General features: G+C 39.2%; 1 protein-coding gene across 1 annotated transcript in view; it reads left to right on the top strand.

The window, feature by feature from the left end:
• The window catches only part of RCBTB1 (RCC1 and BTB domain containing protein 1), a 49,773-nt gene extending 33,519 nt beyond the window's left edge, over window positions 1-16,254 (top strand). Inside the window, exons 9-13 of the mRNA XM_021689427.2 lie at window positions 1,195-1,385; window positions 5,278-5,404; window positions 7,303-7,454; window positions 7,977-8,107; window positions 14,009-16,254. Of these exons, the coding sequence (XP_021545102.1) occupies window positions 1,195-1,385; window positions 5,278-5,404; window positions 7,303-7,454; window positions 7,977-8,107; window positions 14,009-14,149 (742 nt within the window). The 3' untranslated portion in view covers window positions 14,150-16,254. The remainder of the gene's footprint in view (window positions 1-1,194; window positions 1,386-5,277; window positions 5,405-7,302; window positions 7,455-7,976; window positions 8,108-14,008) is intronic.
• Window positions 16,255-17,241: the final 987 nt, after the last annotated feature.

Genomic DNA, 17,241 nt, shown 5'->3' with positions numbered 1-17,241 from the left:
TGGGCTGGACCGTGTCTCGGGCTTGTGTGTGTGGTTTTGGACTTGGGGCTGTGTGTGCTGAGCTATGGGGTTTGGCTTTTGTAACTCTTCTGTTTCTCAACATTGTCCTTTTGAACAAGAGTTTGAGTAGCAGCCAGAGGGAACGTGAAGTTGATAGGATTCTTATGCAGCTCTCTAAAATAGCCTCCTGTGATTGATAGGCATTAATGCATCTTGGCGTAAGTCTTACTGCCTTCTTGTGGCCCATCTAGTAGGGAAGTAAAATAGGGCCTGTCGCCAGGTAGAAATTCAGAGTATAGTACTGACTTTTCCTTTGAGCCAACTAAAACAACTTCTCAGTAGGTAAAATCTCTTAAAAGGATACTATCTGTTTAGATATTGATTTGATTTAATGTGTGTTACTGGAATAGATGCTTTGTTTGTTCGGCCAAATTGTGAGTCCTTACTAAGTTTTAGAGGGTTGACTTCTGATTGTAGGACCTTGCCTAAGTAGCATACTGAGAAATGCACGTTTGGCTTGATGTCCGTTTGGATTAGGATGTTCAGAGTCCATTACCCCGAGGCAGGTGCTTATTTAGGGGGTGAGAGAAAAAGTTGTATCACGGAAATGGCATATTGAAGACACTCTTTTTTTGGCTACTGTCTAAGCACCCCCCAGAAACGTCAGTACGTTTTGCCTCAGTCCACTTTCCTCATCTACTTTGGTTTTTAGTCCCTTTTTCCACATTGTCCTCAACAGGTTGTGTTATTTATCCTAATTCAGAATGACTTTAGGATAAGAAGTGGGGTAGCAAGCAAGGGAAAAACACAATACTCTTGTTGTGATCTTTTGGTTTTGTTCTTATGACCCAGATAACTAATATCCCTCAATCTTGGGCTGTTTTTTGTGGTGTTGTAAGCATGACCCCTTTATCTACCTTGTGTGGTGTGCTGTTGGCTTCTGTGATAAAGAAATGACATAGGGCGCCTGGGTGGCTCAGTTGGTTAAGCGACTGCCTTCGGCTCAGGTCATGATCCTGGAGTCCCGAGATCGAGTCCCGCATCGGGCTCCCTGCTCAGCGGGGAGTCTGCTTCTCCCTCTGACCCTCCCCCCTCTCATGTGCTCTCTCTCATTCTCTCTCTCACAAATAAATAAATAAAATCTTTAAAAAAAAAAAAAAAGAAATGACATCCATTTTTCTTAAAACTTTTCAGGGTTGTAGAGATCGCGGCCTGCCACTCGGCACACACGTCAGCGGCCAAGACCCAGGGCGGGCACGTGTACATGTGGGGCCAGTGCCGGGGCCAGTCGGTGATCCTGCCCCACCTCACCCACTTCTCCGGCACCGACGACGTGTTCGCCTGCTTTGCCACGCCTGCCGTCTCGTGGCGCCTCCTGTCCGTGGGTGAGCACGCTCAGGGCTCCTTCTGCCCAGGAAGAGCGGTACCAGCAACTGACCACTCCCTTTCTCTTTCTGTAGTGCTGGCTGTGGGCTCTGTCAGGTTCTAGAACGTTTTATTCTCCAGTAGCTGTAATTCCTTTCCTCAGAATAGATGTGCATAGTAAAATTTATTCATAGGTTTTAAAATATTACTTACTGTTTTCTCCCCTGCAGTGCTTTCATTTTAATTGAGGTGACATTTCCGTCCATGAAGTTAACCATTCGAAAGTGTACGATTCAGAGGCATTCAGTATGTCCTCAGTGTTGTGCACCTGCCATGTATATCCAAGTTCTGAAACATTTTCGTCTCCCTGAGGGAAACCCCTGTACCTGTCGTGCGGTCACTCCCCATTCTCCCTTCCCCCATCCCTGGCTGTCACACCTTTGCTTTAGTTTCTAGGGATTTCCCTATTTTGGACACTTCCTATAAATGGAATCGTACGATGTGTGTGACCTTTTGGGTGTAGCTTCTTTGACTTAATGTTTCTGAGGCTTGCCCATGTTGTAGCACACAGTGCTTCATTTGTATGGCTGAATGAAATTCCGTTGTGTGTACAGGCCACAGTTTGTTTTTCTGTGCATCTGTTGATGGATATTTGGATGGATTCCACCTCTGTTATGCATAGTGCTTTTATAAACATTTGTGTACAAATCTTTGTTTGAGTAACCTGTTTTTAAGTGCTTTTGTCATACTAAATTTATTACATAATTCAGTATGAACCAAAAATGCGCTTAAAAAATGAAAATCTTGTTAATTTTTAGGGTGACGTGTTAATTCCACTTTCTTTCTCTCTCTTTCTTTCAACACATCTCAAATATTTTTATTTCAGAAGGGCATAAAAACCAGGGTATTTTAGAGGGTAGTGTAATTTAGGGTAATCTTTGGTTATGTAATCTGTCCCTTTTCTGAATATTGTCTTAAGAGTCCATTGATGGAAAATGGTAAGGTGTCATAAAGCTGAGTAGCCATCAACAAGATGGGTTTAATCTCTTTTTCTTTTATTTCTTGTTCATTTCTGCCCTTTTTGCTGATGTATTTCTTCTAAGTTCTTTATATGCAGAGGGAATAAGTGGGCCAGGGTGGCCCTGTGCTCGAAAATTAATGTAGCTCCTGTCAACTATGGGGTTTGGGTTGCTTTAGCAATTGATATCAAAGGCCAATCTTGTCATACATGTCATGCTCAGGTGTGTCAGACAGCTAGCCGTGGCTGTCTCATCATCAGATGACCAGTCTTTATGGTCATGGGGGCAAGAGTATGTTTAGGAAGAGTTAAGCTGCTGCTCAATTTAAAGCGAAATAAGTTGAACATTTCCAGGTTCTTTAACGATAATACAATATATACATATTTTTTTTAAGAGAATGTGTGGAGGGTGGGGAAGGGCAGAGGGAGAGAGAGAGAGAGAGAGAGAGAGAATCTCAAGCAGACTCCACGCCCAGCACGGAGCTGATGTGGGGCTCGATTTCACAACCCTGAGGTCATGACCTGAGCTGACATCAAGAGCTGGACACTTAACTGACTAAGCTACCCAGGTGCACCAACATATTTATTTTTTTGCAGTGAATGTTGTGATTTGAAAAAAATTAGTTTACAGAATGGGACTGTTTGGCCATAATCATGCATATGTATTGCCTGCACAGCCAAGCACTGTGTACATCTTCAGAACCCCATGTGCTACTTAACCAGGACCTGTTTACAGAAAGCTTCTCCAGGTACTTGCCTCTCGAAATCCTAATCCTGAAAAGACATCCTTTTCAGAACAAAAGTTGTAACGTTTTTTTTTTATTTTTTTTTTTTATTTTTTTTATTTTTTTTAAAGATTTTATTTATTTATTTGAGAGAGAGAGAGTGAGAGAGAGCAAGCACATGAGAGGGGGTAGGGTCAGAGGGAGAAGCAGACTCCCCGCCGAGCAGGGAGCCCGATGTGGGACTCGATCCCGGGACTCCAGGATCATGACCTGAGCCGAAGGCAGTCGCTCAACCAACTGAGCCACCCAGGCGCCCAGTTGTAACGTTTTTTAATGCTAAGTTTGGAAGAGATAAGATCATTCAGTATATCTCCTAGATGACTTCTTTCCCATCTACCCACTAAAAGTCAGAAAAGTTTTTTTCTCCCAGTTTACCATCTCAGGTGAGCATTAGAAAGAAAGTCAGATGGTTAAAAAACACCTCTGAAGAATATTTCTTCTCTGAAAGGAGGTATTGTACTTGTTGCCAGAAACCAAGAGGCGGAAGAGGGTTCTTGAGGCCTTAGGATGGATGCAGAAGTAGGGGCACTGGTACGAAGCTATTTTGTGAATGGGGCGGGGGCGAGCAGTCTCCATCCCTGGACTCCGTGCCCATCTTAGTCATTTCCTTTCTTTTATTTGCCAGGGATCCAGGTTATTGGGTCAGGGAAAGCCTGATTTTTGAGAGATCGTCCACTCTCCTCCATAGCCAAGGAAAGCTCTGCATTGCGGGAGCCCGGGGGAGGGCTTGGGCAAATGCCATTTCCTTGGGAGATTCTGATAGTAGAGCTCCTGGGTAAGCTTCTTTATTAAGTTTCAACCTCGGTTTGGCAGATGTCCCTCCTCCAAGAGCAGCAGGCTACTGAGAGACACAGCTCCCCTCTCATCCTAGGGGCCTGTGTTACCAGCACCTGCGCGCATTGCCAGTGATCTCTGGGATTGTTTTTGTTTTCCTGTTCGCCTTCTACCTGTGCATATACAGCGCCGGAAAGTGTTACCGAATTGTACAAGGGCCTTTACTTTTTCTCGTGAGGACACAGTTCAACTTAACAAATAATCATTCCAGCAGTTCTTACCGGGCAGCGTGACCAGCTTTTTGTAAAACTGTTCCCTTTGAGTGTAATGGCTACTAAGTTGGTTTGCTCTGTTTTTAGATAGCAGGTGAAGATTATTGTTTGTACATTGATCTTTAGGATTAAGAGGGATGTTGAGATTCCACATACCTAGGAAGTAGGGTTTCTTTGTGTAAGAACATGACTGCATGGCATTACTTCACTGGTAAATTTATCTCTTGACACAACTTCAGTTGAATTTACCAGCCCCTTGAAACTACCCCTGAAGTAGGAAAATTGATAAATTCTTAGTCCCCGAAGAGAACCACTAAAGTTTTAAGTAAGTAGTTATATAATCGTGGACTGCCTATAACTTTTTCTTCTTTTAAAAAATATATATTTTGGGCGCCTGGGTGGCTCAGTCGTTAAGCGTCTGCCTTCGGCTCAGGTCATGATCCCAGGATCCTGGGATCGAGTCCCACATCGGGCTCCCTGCTCGGCGGGAAGCCTGCTTCTCCCTCCCCCACTCCCCCTGCTTATGTTCCCTCTCTCGCTGTGTCTCTCTCTGTCAAATAAATAAATAAAATCTTTAAAATATATATATATATATATTTTAAAATGTCTAGCTTAGTATGTAAGACTGGTAAGTGGCCTTTCCAACTACTTATTTTTGGTAGTTTCTAGACTCAAGATACTTAATCTTGATACAGTGAAATTGATTTGTCAAATAAGGCATGAACTCTTGAAAAAAATCTGATGGAATTACCTGTCATGCTAATGGTTATCTTTTTTTTTTTTTTTTTTTTAAAGATTTTATTTATTTATTTGAGAGAGAGAGAGAATGAAAGACAGAGAGCATGAGAGGGAGGAGGGTCAGAGGGAGAAGCAGACTCCCTGCCGAGCAGGGAGCCCGATGCGGGACTCGATCCCGGGACTCCAGGATCGTGACCTGAGCCGAAGGCAGTCGCCTAACCAACTGAGCCACCCAGGCGCCCCAATGGTTATCTTTTTGAAGTCTTTCATATCTCTACCACATTTCCTGAGCTTTTTGTATTAATAATGTGTTTGTTGCCTTCAGAGCATGAAGACTTTTTAACAGTTGCCGAATCACTGAAGAAAGAATTTGATAGTCCAGAAACTGCTGATCTGAAGTTTCGAATCGATGGGAAATACATCCATGTCCATAAAGCTGTTTTGAAAATCAGGTATTTTTGCATGAACTTAGAGACATCAGTAACCTTACTTTCTTTTTTGCAGTCTCCATGTCCTTGTTAGTCCACAAAATGGGGACTGATAAGGAACAGCCTTGGCAGTAGAGAGAAATGGTACAACTTAATATTTTTATGAATGGGATCCATGCATTATTGAAGAGTTTTGCATGTGTGTATGAGTGTGCACTCATGTGCCTTTTTGAAAAGGCATAATGTGGTAGCATAAATATTTGTCTATATTGTGTTTGTTGTTTTTTTTCTTTTTTTTAGAAAGAGAGAGAACGTGTGCTCTGAGCCAGGGGTGGGAGGAGGGGCAGAGGAAGAGGGAGAGAGAATCCCAAACTGGGTCCACCCTGGGTGATGGCAGGGCTTCATCCCACCACCCTGAGCCAAAATCAAGAGTCTGACGCTTAACTGACTGAGCCACCCAGGTGCCCAGTTTATATTGTGTTTTAAATGAGGATCTTGTGAATATTTATTTCCATCGACAAATTTATTTACATGCTTAAAAAAATACAAAAGATTGTTAGTGAAAAATGTGTATGTCCTCTTTTACACATAAAGATTCCTTTTTCCCTAAGCAGAAAACTCTCATGGTCAGGAATGATGGACCTCTGGCCCTGAGGGACATCTAATTTCCAATTAAAGGAATGTTCTTTAGATAGAGTAGATGGCAGGGTGGTATTTATTAATAATGGTTTGAACTCTTGCTCCCTGAGGCTGCCATTACTGAGAGAGAGGCACATGAAGGGAGACCATTGAGAGTTAAACTGGCCATTTACAAGTCCCTTTTGAGATTTAGTTGAAAACCTTTTCACAAAATAATACTTTTTAAGGGAACCAAAAAGCCATATGTTAGTCATTACTGAGAGAGTAAATATCTGAACCAAAGTTAATAAAAGGTGAACTGGAAATGTTCCTTTCTGTGAACCTGTGGTCAGTCAGTCTGTTCCTTTCATTTGTCCTGTTTAATTTGTCATTCCTTGCCTAAACAACTATTTCTTTTTACTTCTCAGATGAAGTAATGTCTTACGTAGATGGAACCATTTTTAGTTGTGAATGGATTTTGAAAATATTCTATGTTTATTTACACCGTATCTCATTTTAAAAGGATTTGAAAAGATGACGTTTTAAAACTGAAGTGTATTACATACTTAAGAGAAACCAGTATTTAGAAATCAGTTCCTCATATAGGTGGCTTTTTACATGCAAATACAACATAAAAAGACCCACTTCGGTGTTTTTGTTTTTTTTTTTTTAAATCTGTGACTGTCCTGGTGAATGTGTTTTGTAAGTAAGTTGGTAACAGGCTTGGGAAGATTGGAAACGGAGCAGGTCAAAGCAGAGGAACAAAATAGGACTGATGGCTGTTTTTGAAGATGTGTCAGAAAAAAAGGAAAATTATCATGTAAGGTAATGGGATAATAATTAGCCTAAATGTAACCCAGTTAGCATTTAAAGCCATTTTAAGAATATGCTGATTACATGAAAATTAAAAACCAAATAAATCATTTGGAATGATGCTGATATATAGTCAAAGATTTGAACTCTCATTTCTGAATTTCTTTTAATTTCATTGTTTAAAATGCATTTCTGTACAACACTGAGAAAAACAAGTGAGCAGAATACTTGATCTGAATGAGGACTGTCAAATGGAGACTGTGGAACACTGGAGGTGCTAGGTACTTCTAGGCTCTATTTATAATAATATTTGATAGATCCTAATCAAAAACTGAAAGTGAAAATATGCAAAAGGTGAATGTGAAAGCCCATGCTAGCTGAAGATCCATGATCCTGGTGCGTGTGGGCCCAAGGATGGAGTAGTTAAGGAGACCTGTAATATTTACCTGACTGTGGCAACTTCCTTAGGTAACTTTCTGTGTTCTGTTTAGATGTGAGCACTTTCGGTCCATGTTCCAGTCTTACTGGAATGAGGATATGAAGGAGGTGATAGAAATAGACCAGTTTTCGTATCCAGTGTACCGTGCCTTTCTCCAGTACCTCTACACAGACACAGTGGACCTGCCGCCTGAAGATGCTATAGGTACGTGAGCCCACCGGACGGGCCAAGCCATGCGGTCACGGAACTCTCTCGTCATGTTCTTAGAGCACTGACGTGTACAGAGTGTCAAGCTGATTGGTTTTTAGACAATATTTGAAGTAAATGTCTTGACAAATAGTGTTATAAAGTTATTATGGTTAATAATTGTGGACACAAGTTTATGACTGTGGATTTATTTTCATTCTGTTAATACTGAAGCACATATACATTGCTAATGCATTTAATATATCATCTTGGAAATAAAATGAGGGGGGAATTCTATTTATTCCCCTTCCTTTTTACTGTAGAAGAAGATGTATAAAGTGAGTGTAGGAGAGGTCTGTTTTGGGATGGGGGATGTAGGGAGTGAAGAAGAGGATTTATTTAATAAAATTTAGAGTATTACTAAGAAACTTCTGTTGATTTATCTATATAACTCTTTGCACCAAAATAAAATATTTATGTTTATAAATTATGGGAAATTATCATAAACTTGATTAAACCTTCCATACTTCTTGCTTTTAGGTCTTTTGGACTTGGCCACGTCTTACTGTGAAAACCGACTGAGAAAGCTTTGTCAGCACATTATCAAGCGCGGAATTACTGTGGAGAATGCCTTTTCGCTATTCTCTGCTGCAGTCAGATATGATGCAGAGGTAACATAAAATAACGAACAGAAACCACCCCCTCCAACTCCTCATGGCCTGCCCCCCACTTTTCTTGCGTGAGACAAGGAACAGGAGTAATTTCACTTTTATTTAGGGAATCCGTGAACTGACTGATCCCTAAAAAAATGAAAGCTGGCCTTGCTTGTTTACTCTGTGTTCATAGTTTCAAAAATGGTGGTTGTTCTACTTTAATTTTTAACTAAGAAAAGAACCTGAGGTCCAAGCAGCTGTACTGCGGGTTGGAATAGAAAGTGTCCTACCCAGTTGGATTGATGCCATTTGTAGTTTCGGGTGTTACTCAAGGTCAGCTTATATATTTTTTTCAAGACCCACTTTGCCGTCTCCCTAACTCTATCCTGTTGTAAGCCAAGGATGCTGTATGATTCATATCTGTGTATGCTCCGAAATTCTATCTTTGTCTAATTATAACTCATTCATTTGTGAAGAACTTGGTCTGGGCTCCTTTTTGTTTGTGTGTTTGGTTGTGAACGGTTGGTTTTGCACTGGATTGAATTCTTAATCTAGGATTTATGGATCTCTAGAGGATCTATGAATGAATGGGCTTTGGGGAGTCTGAAATTTTGTGTTTCGTGTATTTTCTTGAAGTTAAGAACCACAGTGTCATCAGATGGTCAGCTGCTCATAAGCAGAAACTTTCTTATTCATCTCTGTACCCTGTAATGCCTGGCACATGGTAGGCACTGGATAATAAATGTTTGTTGAACTGAATGCATGTGGTACCACCTGAAGGACACATTCAGGATAATTAGTGAACTTAAGGCTGCTCTGGTTGGTTTTATAAATGTATAGAGAATAAAAGGTAGAGAGCAGTAGCCTCGGAGTTCGAGATGTCCAGCTAAGGCATGCACCTTTAGTGACACAATTAGTCCATTCTAGAGGTACTTTGTCATCATTTGACAAGGCAGAGGACCTGGTATCGGGATTTACCAAACACCCTCGGAGATCTGTAATTGTGGCCTTGGTGTGGTGGAAGACAGACTTCATCTTTATCACACTTAGGGATCAAAATGGAACATAATGTCTTATATTTTCAAAATGTATCCTATTTTTATTTGAGATTATGATTATAAATATTTAATAAGGTCAAATAGCTGACTTTCTCTGTGTGGCCTGGCAACAGATGGCGTGATGATCAATAAATTATGTCTAATAGGAAATGGAAATATAGATTTTTTTTTTTTACCTTTTCTGTGACACCATAAACTTCTTTATTAGAAGTGCTATTTCTTTAAGGTTGCATTCTACCCAGTGATATAATTTTAAATCGGTTGATGCCTGTTCCGTCCGTTAATTGACTTTTAACATCTGCTCTGTGTCTCTCCCTGCTCCTCTTCACTGCTAATGAGTTCCCTATTCCTGGGATTAGGATACTGCTGACTAAAACCAGTTAGAACCATCGGGGCAGAGGCAAACATCTCAGCTCTAGGTGCTGGAAATTTCTTTCTCACTAAGCTAAAACTTACCCAAAAAGTCACAGAAAAAAACCTTGTGCCACTTCTACCCATGCCAGGTGGTCATTTTTTTTTTTTTTTTTTTTTTTTTTTTTACTGGTTTTCATTTTCCTCATATAAAATATAGACACATGAAATTCTGTCCCTTCCTTGAGACTGAAAATATATGTGATTCCCTTGAGTCTGTCACAGTATGGTCGTTTGATTTGGCATGCAAGAGTGTATGGTGAGTTAAATGAATTTGAAATACCTCACCACAAGGGTGTGCTTTCTAAAAAATGAAAAAAAAAACGAAAAAAAAAAAACAAAGCCCAACCCCACAAATATTATACATTCAATGTAGAAAAATTAGAAAATAGAAGACAAAAGGAGGAAGAATCACCTTCCTTCTAAGCTATTTTTTTTTAGATTCTTATACGAGTTCTGTAATTGACTAATGTACTTTTACACTGTATTTCCCTAATGCTATAGAATGTAGTAAGTAAATAAATGAAGTGTTTAGAATATAAAAATAAAACCCACTCTATTTATTAGTTGATGGGAAGCTTCTATTAAGTCAGATTGGAAATTAACTGCCAAAAAATGGACTGACTTTCAGAAGCTCCGCTTAGGGAGACCAGATGACTTTTCCTTCATTCTGTGGTTCAAATGCTAGGAAGATGGAGACTACATGCTTCTCACATTCTTTCTCTTTTATGTAAGTTCTTGAGGTTCCTCTCTACCCCTTTGACAAGGTAATTTCGAAGCAAATATACACACACAAAAGCAACAAAAATATATTGGCTCAGTAGTTAAGGAAGATTTTTTTTTTTTTTTTAAGTAAGCTGCTTGTGGAGCCCTTGTGTTACGAGTGCGTTGTCCGACTTTCTGCAAGTTTTAACTGAGGAACAACTTGGCAGGGGAGCACTTAAGTATTCCTTAAGTACAAACCCAAGTGAACATTGCCATCAAGGGAGAAAACGTGAATGAAGCACTGTGTCAAGATAGTTCTATAGCTCATCACACAAGTTTGAAATGTTTCTATTTATACTGTTTTCAGGAAATTTTTGTTTTCTGTGTATATTTGAACATTAGGAGAAGTTGTTGGGAACCAGAGTAGAGTGCTTTCCAGAAAATCCTACTTGCTGAGTAACTTACATCCTAATATTTTGCTGTTGGTGGGAAGCCATAAATATAAGGTCGGGAATCTAATTCCAAAATTGGCTTGGGATATTGGTTTTGAAAAGTTTTGTGCTAAAGCCTGATGGTCAGCATTTTTTTCTTCTTTCTGAAATTGAAAAGTTTTCCATGATCAGTAGACTATAAAATATTTTTTAGTTAGTAAGACAAAGCACCTTTCTTTATTTTGTCCTAGGTAGCAAGACATTTTAAGTACATTCTAAAAAACCAAACCAAAGACCACTTTGATCTGGCATATTTTGTACCTGATATATATTATAAATTCTAAACTTTACAGTTTTGGGGTTTTGTTACTACTTTAACAAGTTTGGACAGAGGAGGTGTGGTTCACAGTCTTGCCATCTGGAATGCGTCTCAAGTGGGGGCTGGTTGACACAGACACATAGGAGCCTCTCACCCTGGCCAAGTGGTCTTCGATAGAATTCTTAGCATTCAGTTATTTTAGCTTTCGGGGATTTAGGACTGGTTAAGAAGTTCATTTAGGCTGCAGTGGCATTTTTAAAAATGTGGATATTAAGACCATCAATTGTCTCTGTTTTACTTTGTTACTAAAGAAAATCTGTGGAAAGGAAAAACAAGTTATTTTCGGAATATATAAGTTATTGGAATAATTTTAAAAATTTGGAATGAATTTATAAATTATTTCAGAGTAGCAATTTATTTTGAGCTTCCTTGCTAATTACAACAAATCTGATATTTCACCTGATTTGCCTCAGAACCGCTTTAGAATAATTTCACCACAAAATGTCATAAATAAGGGATTTATAGTTTCTAAAATACCAAGAATATTGTTTTAAAGCCCCTGATCTTGCACCCTCTCCCACTGCTGTATTCCATGGGCTTTAAGAAGATGCTTTCAATCTGTTATGAACTTTTTTCATCTACTGGTCTGGTGATCCTTCTTGTTTTCTTGGAAATGTTTTGTATAAAGCCCAGCAGTCCTGTTATAGTTAACTTATTAGTTGGGTAAGAGTTGCACTTTCTTTTCTGGGTATTGAAGATGTGATCATTTGCAGAATAAGGAACAGATCATGTAGCTTCTTCAAATATCTAAGAAATATCAGGAAAATAGTTATCATTTACATATCAAAGCAAAGGCAACCTGGCTCAGGGCATTGGCTACTAAGAGAATTGCTTGGCTGGGCCACTCTGGTTCGTGCAACTGAACTTGCAAACAGTTTCTCTCTTTCCAAGTGCATTCACTGCTTCCTTTTCCATAGATCTGCCTTAAGTAAGATTCAGTTATTAAACGGTTGGAAACTGCAAAACATTTTTTGAATACTGAGATATCTCACCAATTCAGACTAGTTGGAGGGGAAGGGAAGGCAGTTTGATAGAGCCATTTTCATAAATGTATGAAGTGATTTGTAATCAGAGGCACCCTTTGTATACCTGTACTACGTAAAAAGTTCTTAAAGTTTATACCCAAGATAATCTCTGTATAATTAGTAAACTGGATAAACTCACTTTTTCACGTGTACTCTAAAGAGCTTGAATTCCAGATTTGTAGACATGGAAGTGATAAGGTTTTACAAGGCCAGAATTTAGTGAGTCTTGTTTGAATTTGAAATTATGTAATTAAAAGTTAATATTTAAAGATCCTCATCTGCTACATTGCATGGTTTGAAGAAACTGTCTGTGCTTATGACTGGTTATTTCTTCCTAAAGTATGTGTAGAAAAACTAGTTTTCTATTTTTGATAAATAAGATTGAAATGACTTTGATCTCCTTGTAGAATATAATTCAGTTTCTAAAGCTGTTTCTTAATCACTGGGTTGTAATACCAGGAGAGGGCTTTTTCTTTAATAGTAACGTGAGAGGGAATGTTTTATATAGTTTAACATTTTAGTTTCTTATAATACACAGAACGTTCAGCGGTACTTCAGCCCATGGAGACTCTCTCATTAAAAAAGTTTGATGCAAAGATTGTGCCTATATTTTAAATGCATTGTGAATTATCTAGAAAGCAAAACTCTGGCAGCAGCTGACTGATACACATTAGATGTGGTTTATCTCTTACCAGTGAAATGACTGGAAGGTAACCTCATTCAGCTAAGGACAGAGGGACCCTTAGAAGAAGGAAGTATTTGCTTGCAGGGGTCTGCACAGAGAGAGTAGAAAGGGATGTGTCTCTGTGTTTGTGTGGGCCCTCCCCCACCCTGCCTAAAATTTCTCATTTCACAGTGGCTTGGAAACATGAGACCAAGATGCTGCAGTTTAAATGTTGTTAAGTTCCTGGTTTGGTAGAACCCTGAGTACTGACCTTCGGTGTAGCTGGCAAAGTTAAAAAATCAAGGTATTTGTGATAAGAGCTTTCAGTGTGATTTGCTGTTACATATTTAGACTTTGTATACATTCCAGTACCTAATTGATTTAATAAATATATGTTCCAGTGTTTAAAGGAACAAACATAGTAGCGGTTTTGCTGGGGATGAAAAGGCTGTATTGGCATTGGCGGAAACAGATTTTTAAGTTGTTCTGGTTTACCACTTGTGTGTATCACTTTGCTTCTGAGTGTCGGTAGCTGATGACTTCATTTGTCTGACTGAAAACTCCAGTCTCTGAATATTCTTCTCTGGATGGACTGAGAATGAGAAATTAGTTTGGTGGGAGTTGTAGTGTATTATTTCTTGTGGCTTTAAGAATGAAGGCATTTTATCTAGGAGAGCACAGCAGTGGATTTAAGCTGCTTGGAATTTTTTTCTTTTTTAATGTGTCTCGTGGGGACATCTCTTTATCACTTTTCTGTTTCTTAAAATCTTCCTTAAGCTAAATCTTAATTCTTTTCTCGGACTTCTTGACTGTGCTAAAACGTATGATGGACTGAAGTTGCTTTCGGCTTTGTTTTTAATTATTATTGCAGAATAATTGACAGACAATATTGTATCAGCTTCAGGTGTATGCTTTCAGCTTCTCCAGACAAAGTCTGCATGTGACTAGACTGTGTGGTAGCCTTGTAGAAGCTTCCCCCCCATAGGCTGTGTGAATGGGTGTGTGTTTTGAAGAGTCAGACTTGAGGTAGTGAAATTGTTGCTTTCACAGTGTTTTGACTCAATAGTGTGTGCTTTTCTGATACCTATCTATGGTCACTTGTTTGCTTAGTTTGAGGTTTCTGGCCTCAAATGTCTTTTCTAGGGGAGGGTAAAGATTTGGGATGAGGGGTTTGGATAGAAGTAATTCGATCAAAGTTAATAAAAAAAGGCCTCTTCTTGTTTTTATTTTTGTTGTGTGTGTCCAGGATTTAGAAGAATTCTGCTTTAAGTTTTGCATCAATCATTTGACAGAAGTTACACAGACTGCAGCATTTTGGCAAATGGATGGCCCTCTGCTAAAGGAATTCATTGCTAAAGCCAGTAAATGTGGAGCCTTTAAGAACTGAAGCCCAAGGCTGCTGGGTTTTGTGAGTGCTCCGGGCACGGGCGATGATGCGTCCTTTGTGCTCTGCGGGTGATGTAATTTTGCAGGTAAAAAACCCATCAGGTTCCCCCCCCCCCCCCCACATCTGAGACACCATTCTCTGTGTAGGAATATATGAAGGATGATTTTGAACAACTCTTGTTTCCAGATATGTACATTTTAAATGTAACCTTAATTTGGCTGGAACATTGTAAAGGGGTGAACGTTTAGCTGATTGTTTCTTTGTTTTTTTGTTTTGTTTTTGATTAGAGGAACTTTTGAACTTGGAAAGGGGAAGTCTGTGGTAGTTCTCCTGGTTCACATATTGACAACCCTTTGACACCAGGAATTTGGGACAGTTTGTGAATTGTGGGATAGAGAGGCCCCACCATGAATTAAAGATGCTGACTTTGGGGCTTGTTGAAATGATGCATTAGTTGCTATTTCACTAGCCATACTGTGAAGACATGGGATAGTTTGAGGCTTTTGTGTTTGCACTACTGAGGACCTTTTTTAACTTCATAGTATATCAAAGTAATAATCAGTTTAATATGAGTTAAATCTATTGAGATGATGATTATGTAAAGATAAACTTCTAGGTTTAGCCAAGATTTCTCTTCAGACTTAAGCACATAAAGTAGTAATTTAGGACTACCTGTGAAAAGTTGACCATGAAAGAAACTTTATTTGGACAAAGGTCAATATTTTATAAATTAGAATCTCCACTACTATCCAACAGTGTTTTATTTCATTAAGACAAAGTCTGAGAACTGAAGTTTAAATTGCTCCCCCACCGCTTCCCCCTGTAATTGCTCATCATAAGAGGAGAGTAATGACATACTCAGTATACTCTTGCCTTCCTAAATTACGGCTGCTAGATCATCAGATTTGCTACATCTGACTCAGAGAAGCGGTTCTTAAAACCACCTTTCTGGCAGGACTTCTTGGAATTTGTTTTAGCTTTTATCTAGGCCAAGCATCACAAATTTGCTTATTTGTAACCTCAGCAGCTTTCATCTTTTAATTGTGTTAGGTATAATATTTAGCACAATTTAACTTCAAAAAAGGATCAAAATTATGGTTTTCCTGAAAAGATCCTACTTAAAAGGGTCTTTTCAGTTTGTTTTTGTTTTTTTGTTTTGTTTTGGTCTGCTTATGAAATGTGACTTTGGGAGGAAGAGTGAGTGTTCAGCTTTGGGTTTTATCATGTGTGTCCATTGAGCTTGCTGTAAGAACAAAGCTTTGTTCTGCTCTGGCCATGGACTCATTTCCATTTGTGGGCGCTCCCTAGTGAACTCTTTCCTGCTTGGAAGTTCCCTCATCTGAACTTGGAGCCTGAATATATTTTCAGAGCCAAATTAACGAGAGGGTAAAGATACGCTGCAGCTGCTATTTCTAGCAATGTTTCGAAGTGTGGGGGGGGTTGGGTGGGAGTGAGGGCTCAAAGATAGGAGTTCATTGATAAGTGAGATAATTACAAACCTAGCAGTCCCAGTTCCCTTTTCTTGACCATGTCGCAGGTGATTGAAGCCCAATCAAGTATTACATTAGAATTAGTTCTGCAACATGATAGAATTTTTCTTAGTAGGTTGATAAATGCACATTAATTTGATTATTAGCTATGATGGGTAGTGTTTGTAACAATCACTGTTCCATAGGCTTATGATCTGGACAAACAAGAACTTCAGTATGTTTACTATTGCTCTTACTTGAAAAAAAAAACAAAAAAAACATTAAAGTAGTAGATTCATTTCCATAGATTGTTCATTCACTCAACAGATATTTACTGAGGTTCCTTATATAGGTGAAGAATCACTTCTCATAGTAGATTACTGAGTAATTTGTATGAGTATGTATGTGGTGAAGAAAAGGGGAATGAGTTCTTTGAAAAGTACTTGAGTATCTTTTTTTTAATACACTCTTATTTTTCTACTTGGTTTTATTGTTAATCATAGCAGGAAATGAAAACTGTTTTTTGAATTGTTTTTTTCATCTGATGTAATAATGAAAGCCAAAGTATTCATATTTCTTAAGATAGCCCTCAGTGTCCTCTTGAACTTCTTACTGGAACAATGTTTGATACTCTAGTGTATAGGCTGTATTTATGTAGTGTTTAGAATGACATATTAATAAATAATCTGTTAAGACATATGTGCAGGGTTGTTTTTCCGCCTCAAAAATCAGTACCGTGCAGCCTTAAAAAGGAAGGACGCTCTGGCCCGTGTGCAGTCTGGATGAACCTGGAGGACGTTGTGCTGAGTGAAGTACGCCAGTCACAGAAGGACAGGTACTGAACGACCCAGCTATGCGAGGTATTCTTGGAGACAGAAAGCAGAATGCTAGCTGCCAGAGGTCAGAGGTAGGAGAGAGGACTGGAAGAGTTAATGTTTAATGGATACAGAGATTCCATTTTGCAAGACGGAAAGAATTCTGGAGCTGGATGGTGGTGATGACCGCACAACAGTGTGAATGTACTTGGTGCCACTGAGCTGCGCACTTAAACACGGTTAGCATGGTAAATTCCGTGTTCTGTGCATTTTGCCCCAAATCAGTACTATGATTCTTAGCAGGTATCAGGCTAAAAACAGGTACCACAATGAACGTGTCACCTGTTTCTCAATTGTGTCCCCTCCCCCATGGAAATCCTGTGGTTTTATTCCTACTGAAAGATAATACAGTTGAACTGTCATAGCAGAAAAGTGTTTCTCGATCCTTGTACTTATAAATGAAGGGAAGGACATAGTCCCTGTCCTCAAAGAACATACAAGTTATTAGGAGAGAGGAGAGAGAAGTTTAGGAATTAACACAAAAACATATTTATAAACAACTTTTCATAATAGGCAGTGAGAGAAAACTTAATAGGTTAATACGAAAAGCAGATGCTCCGAAGGTAATGTTTGTGCAGGGTAGGGAAAGATAAAGTGTCCTTATAGCTCATTCCAAAATGGCGGGTAAGTGGCACAAGCAAAAGCTTAGCGGTAGGGGCTGATGAGCCTTCCAGAACTTACCCTAAGCTAGTTTGGTTAGAATGGAGAATATAAGCCAGGGCCCATTAGAAGGAAACGTGGGCAAGGG

Source organism: Neomonachus schauinslandi, chromosome 3 (assembly GCF_002201575.2).
Source record: "Neomonachus schauinslandi chromosome 3, ASM220157v2, whole genome shotgun sequence".
Lineage (NCBI taxonomy): Eukaryota > Metazoa > Chordata > Mammalia > Carnivora > Phocidae > Neomonachus > Neomonachus schauinslandi.
This window is presented reverse-complemented; position numbering and strand designations above follow the sequence as displayed.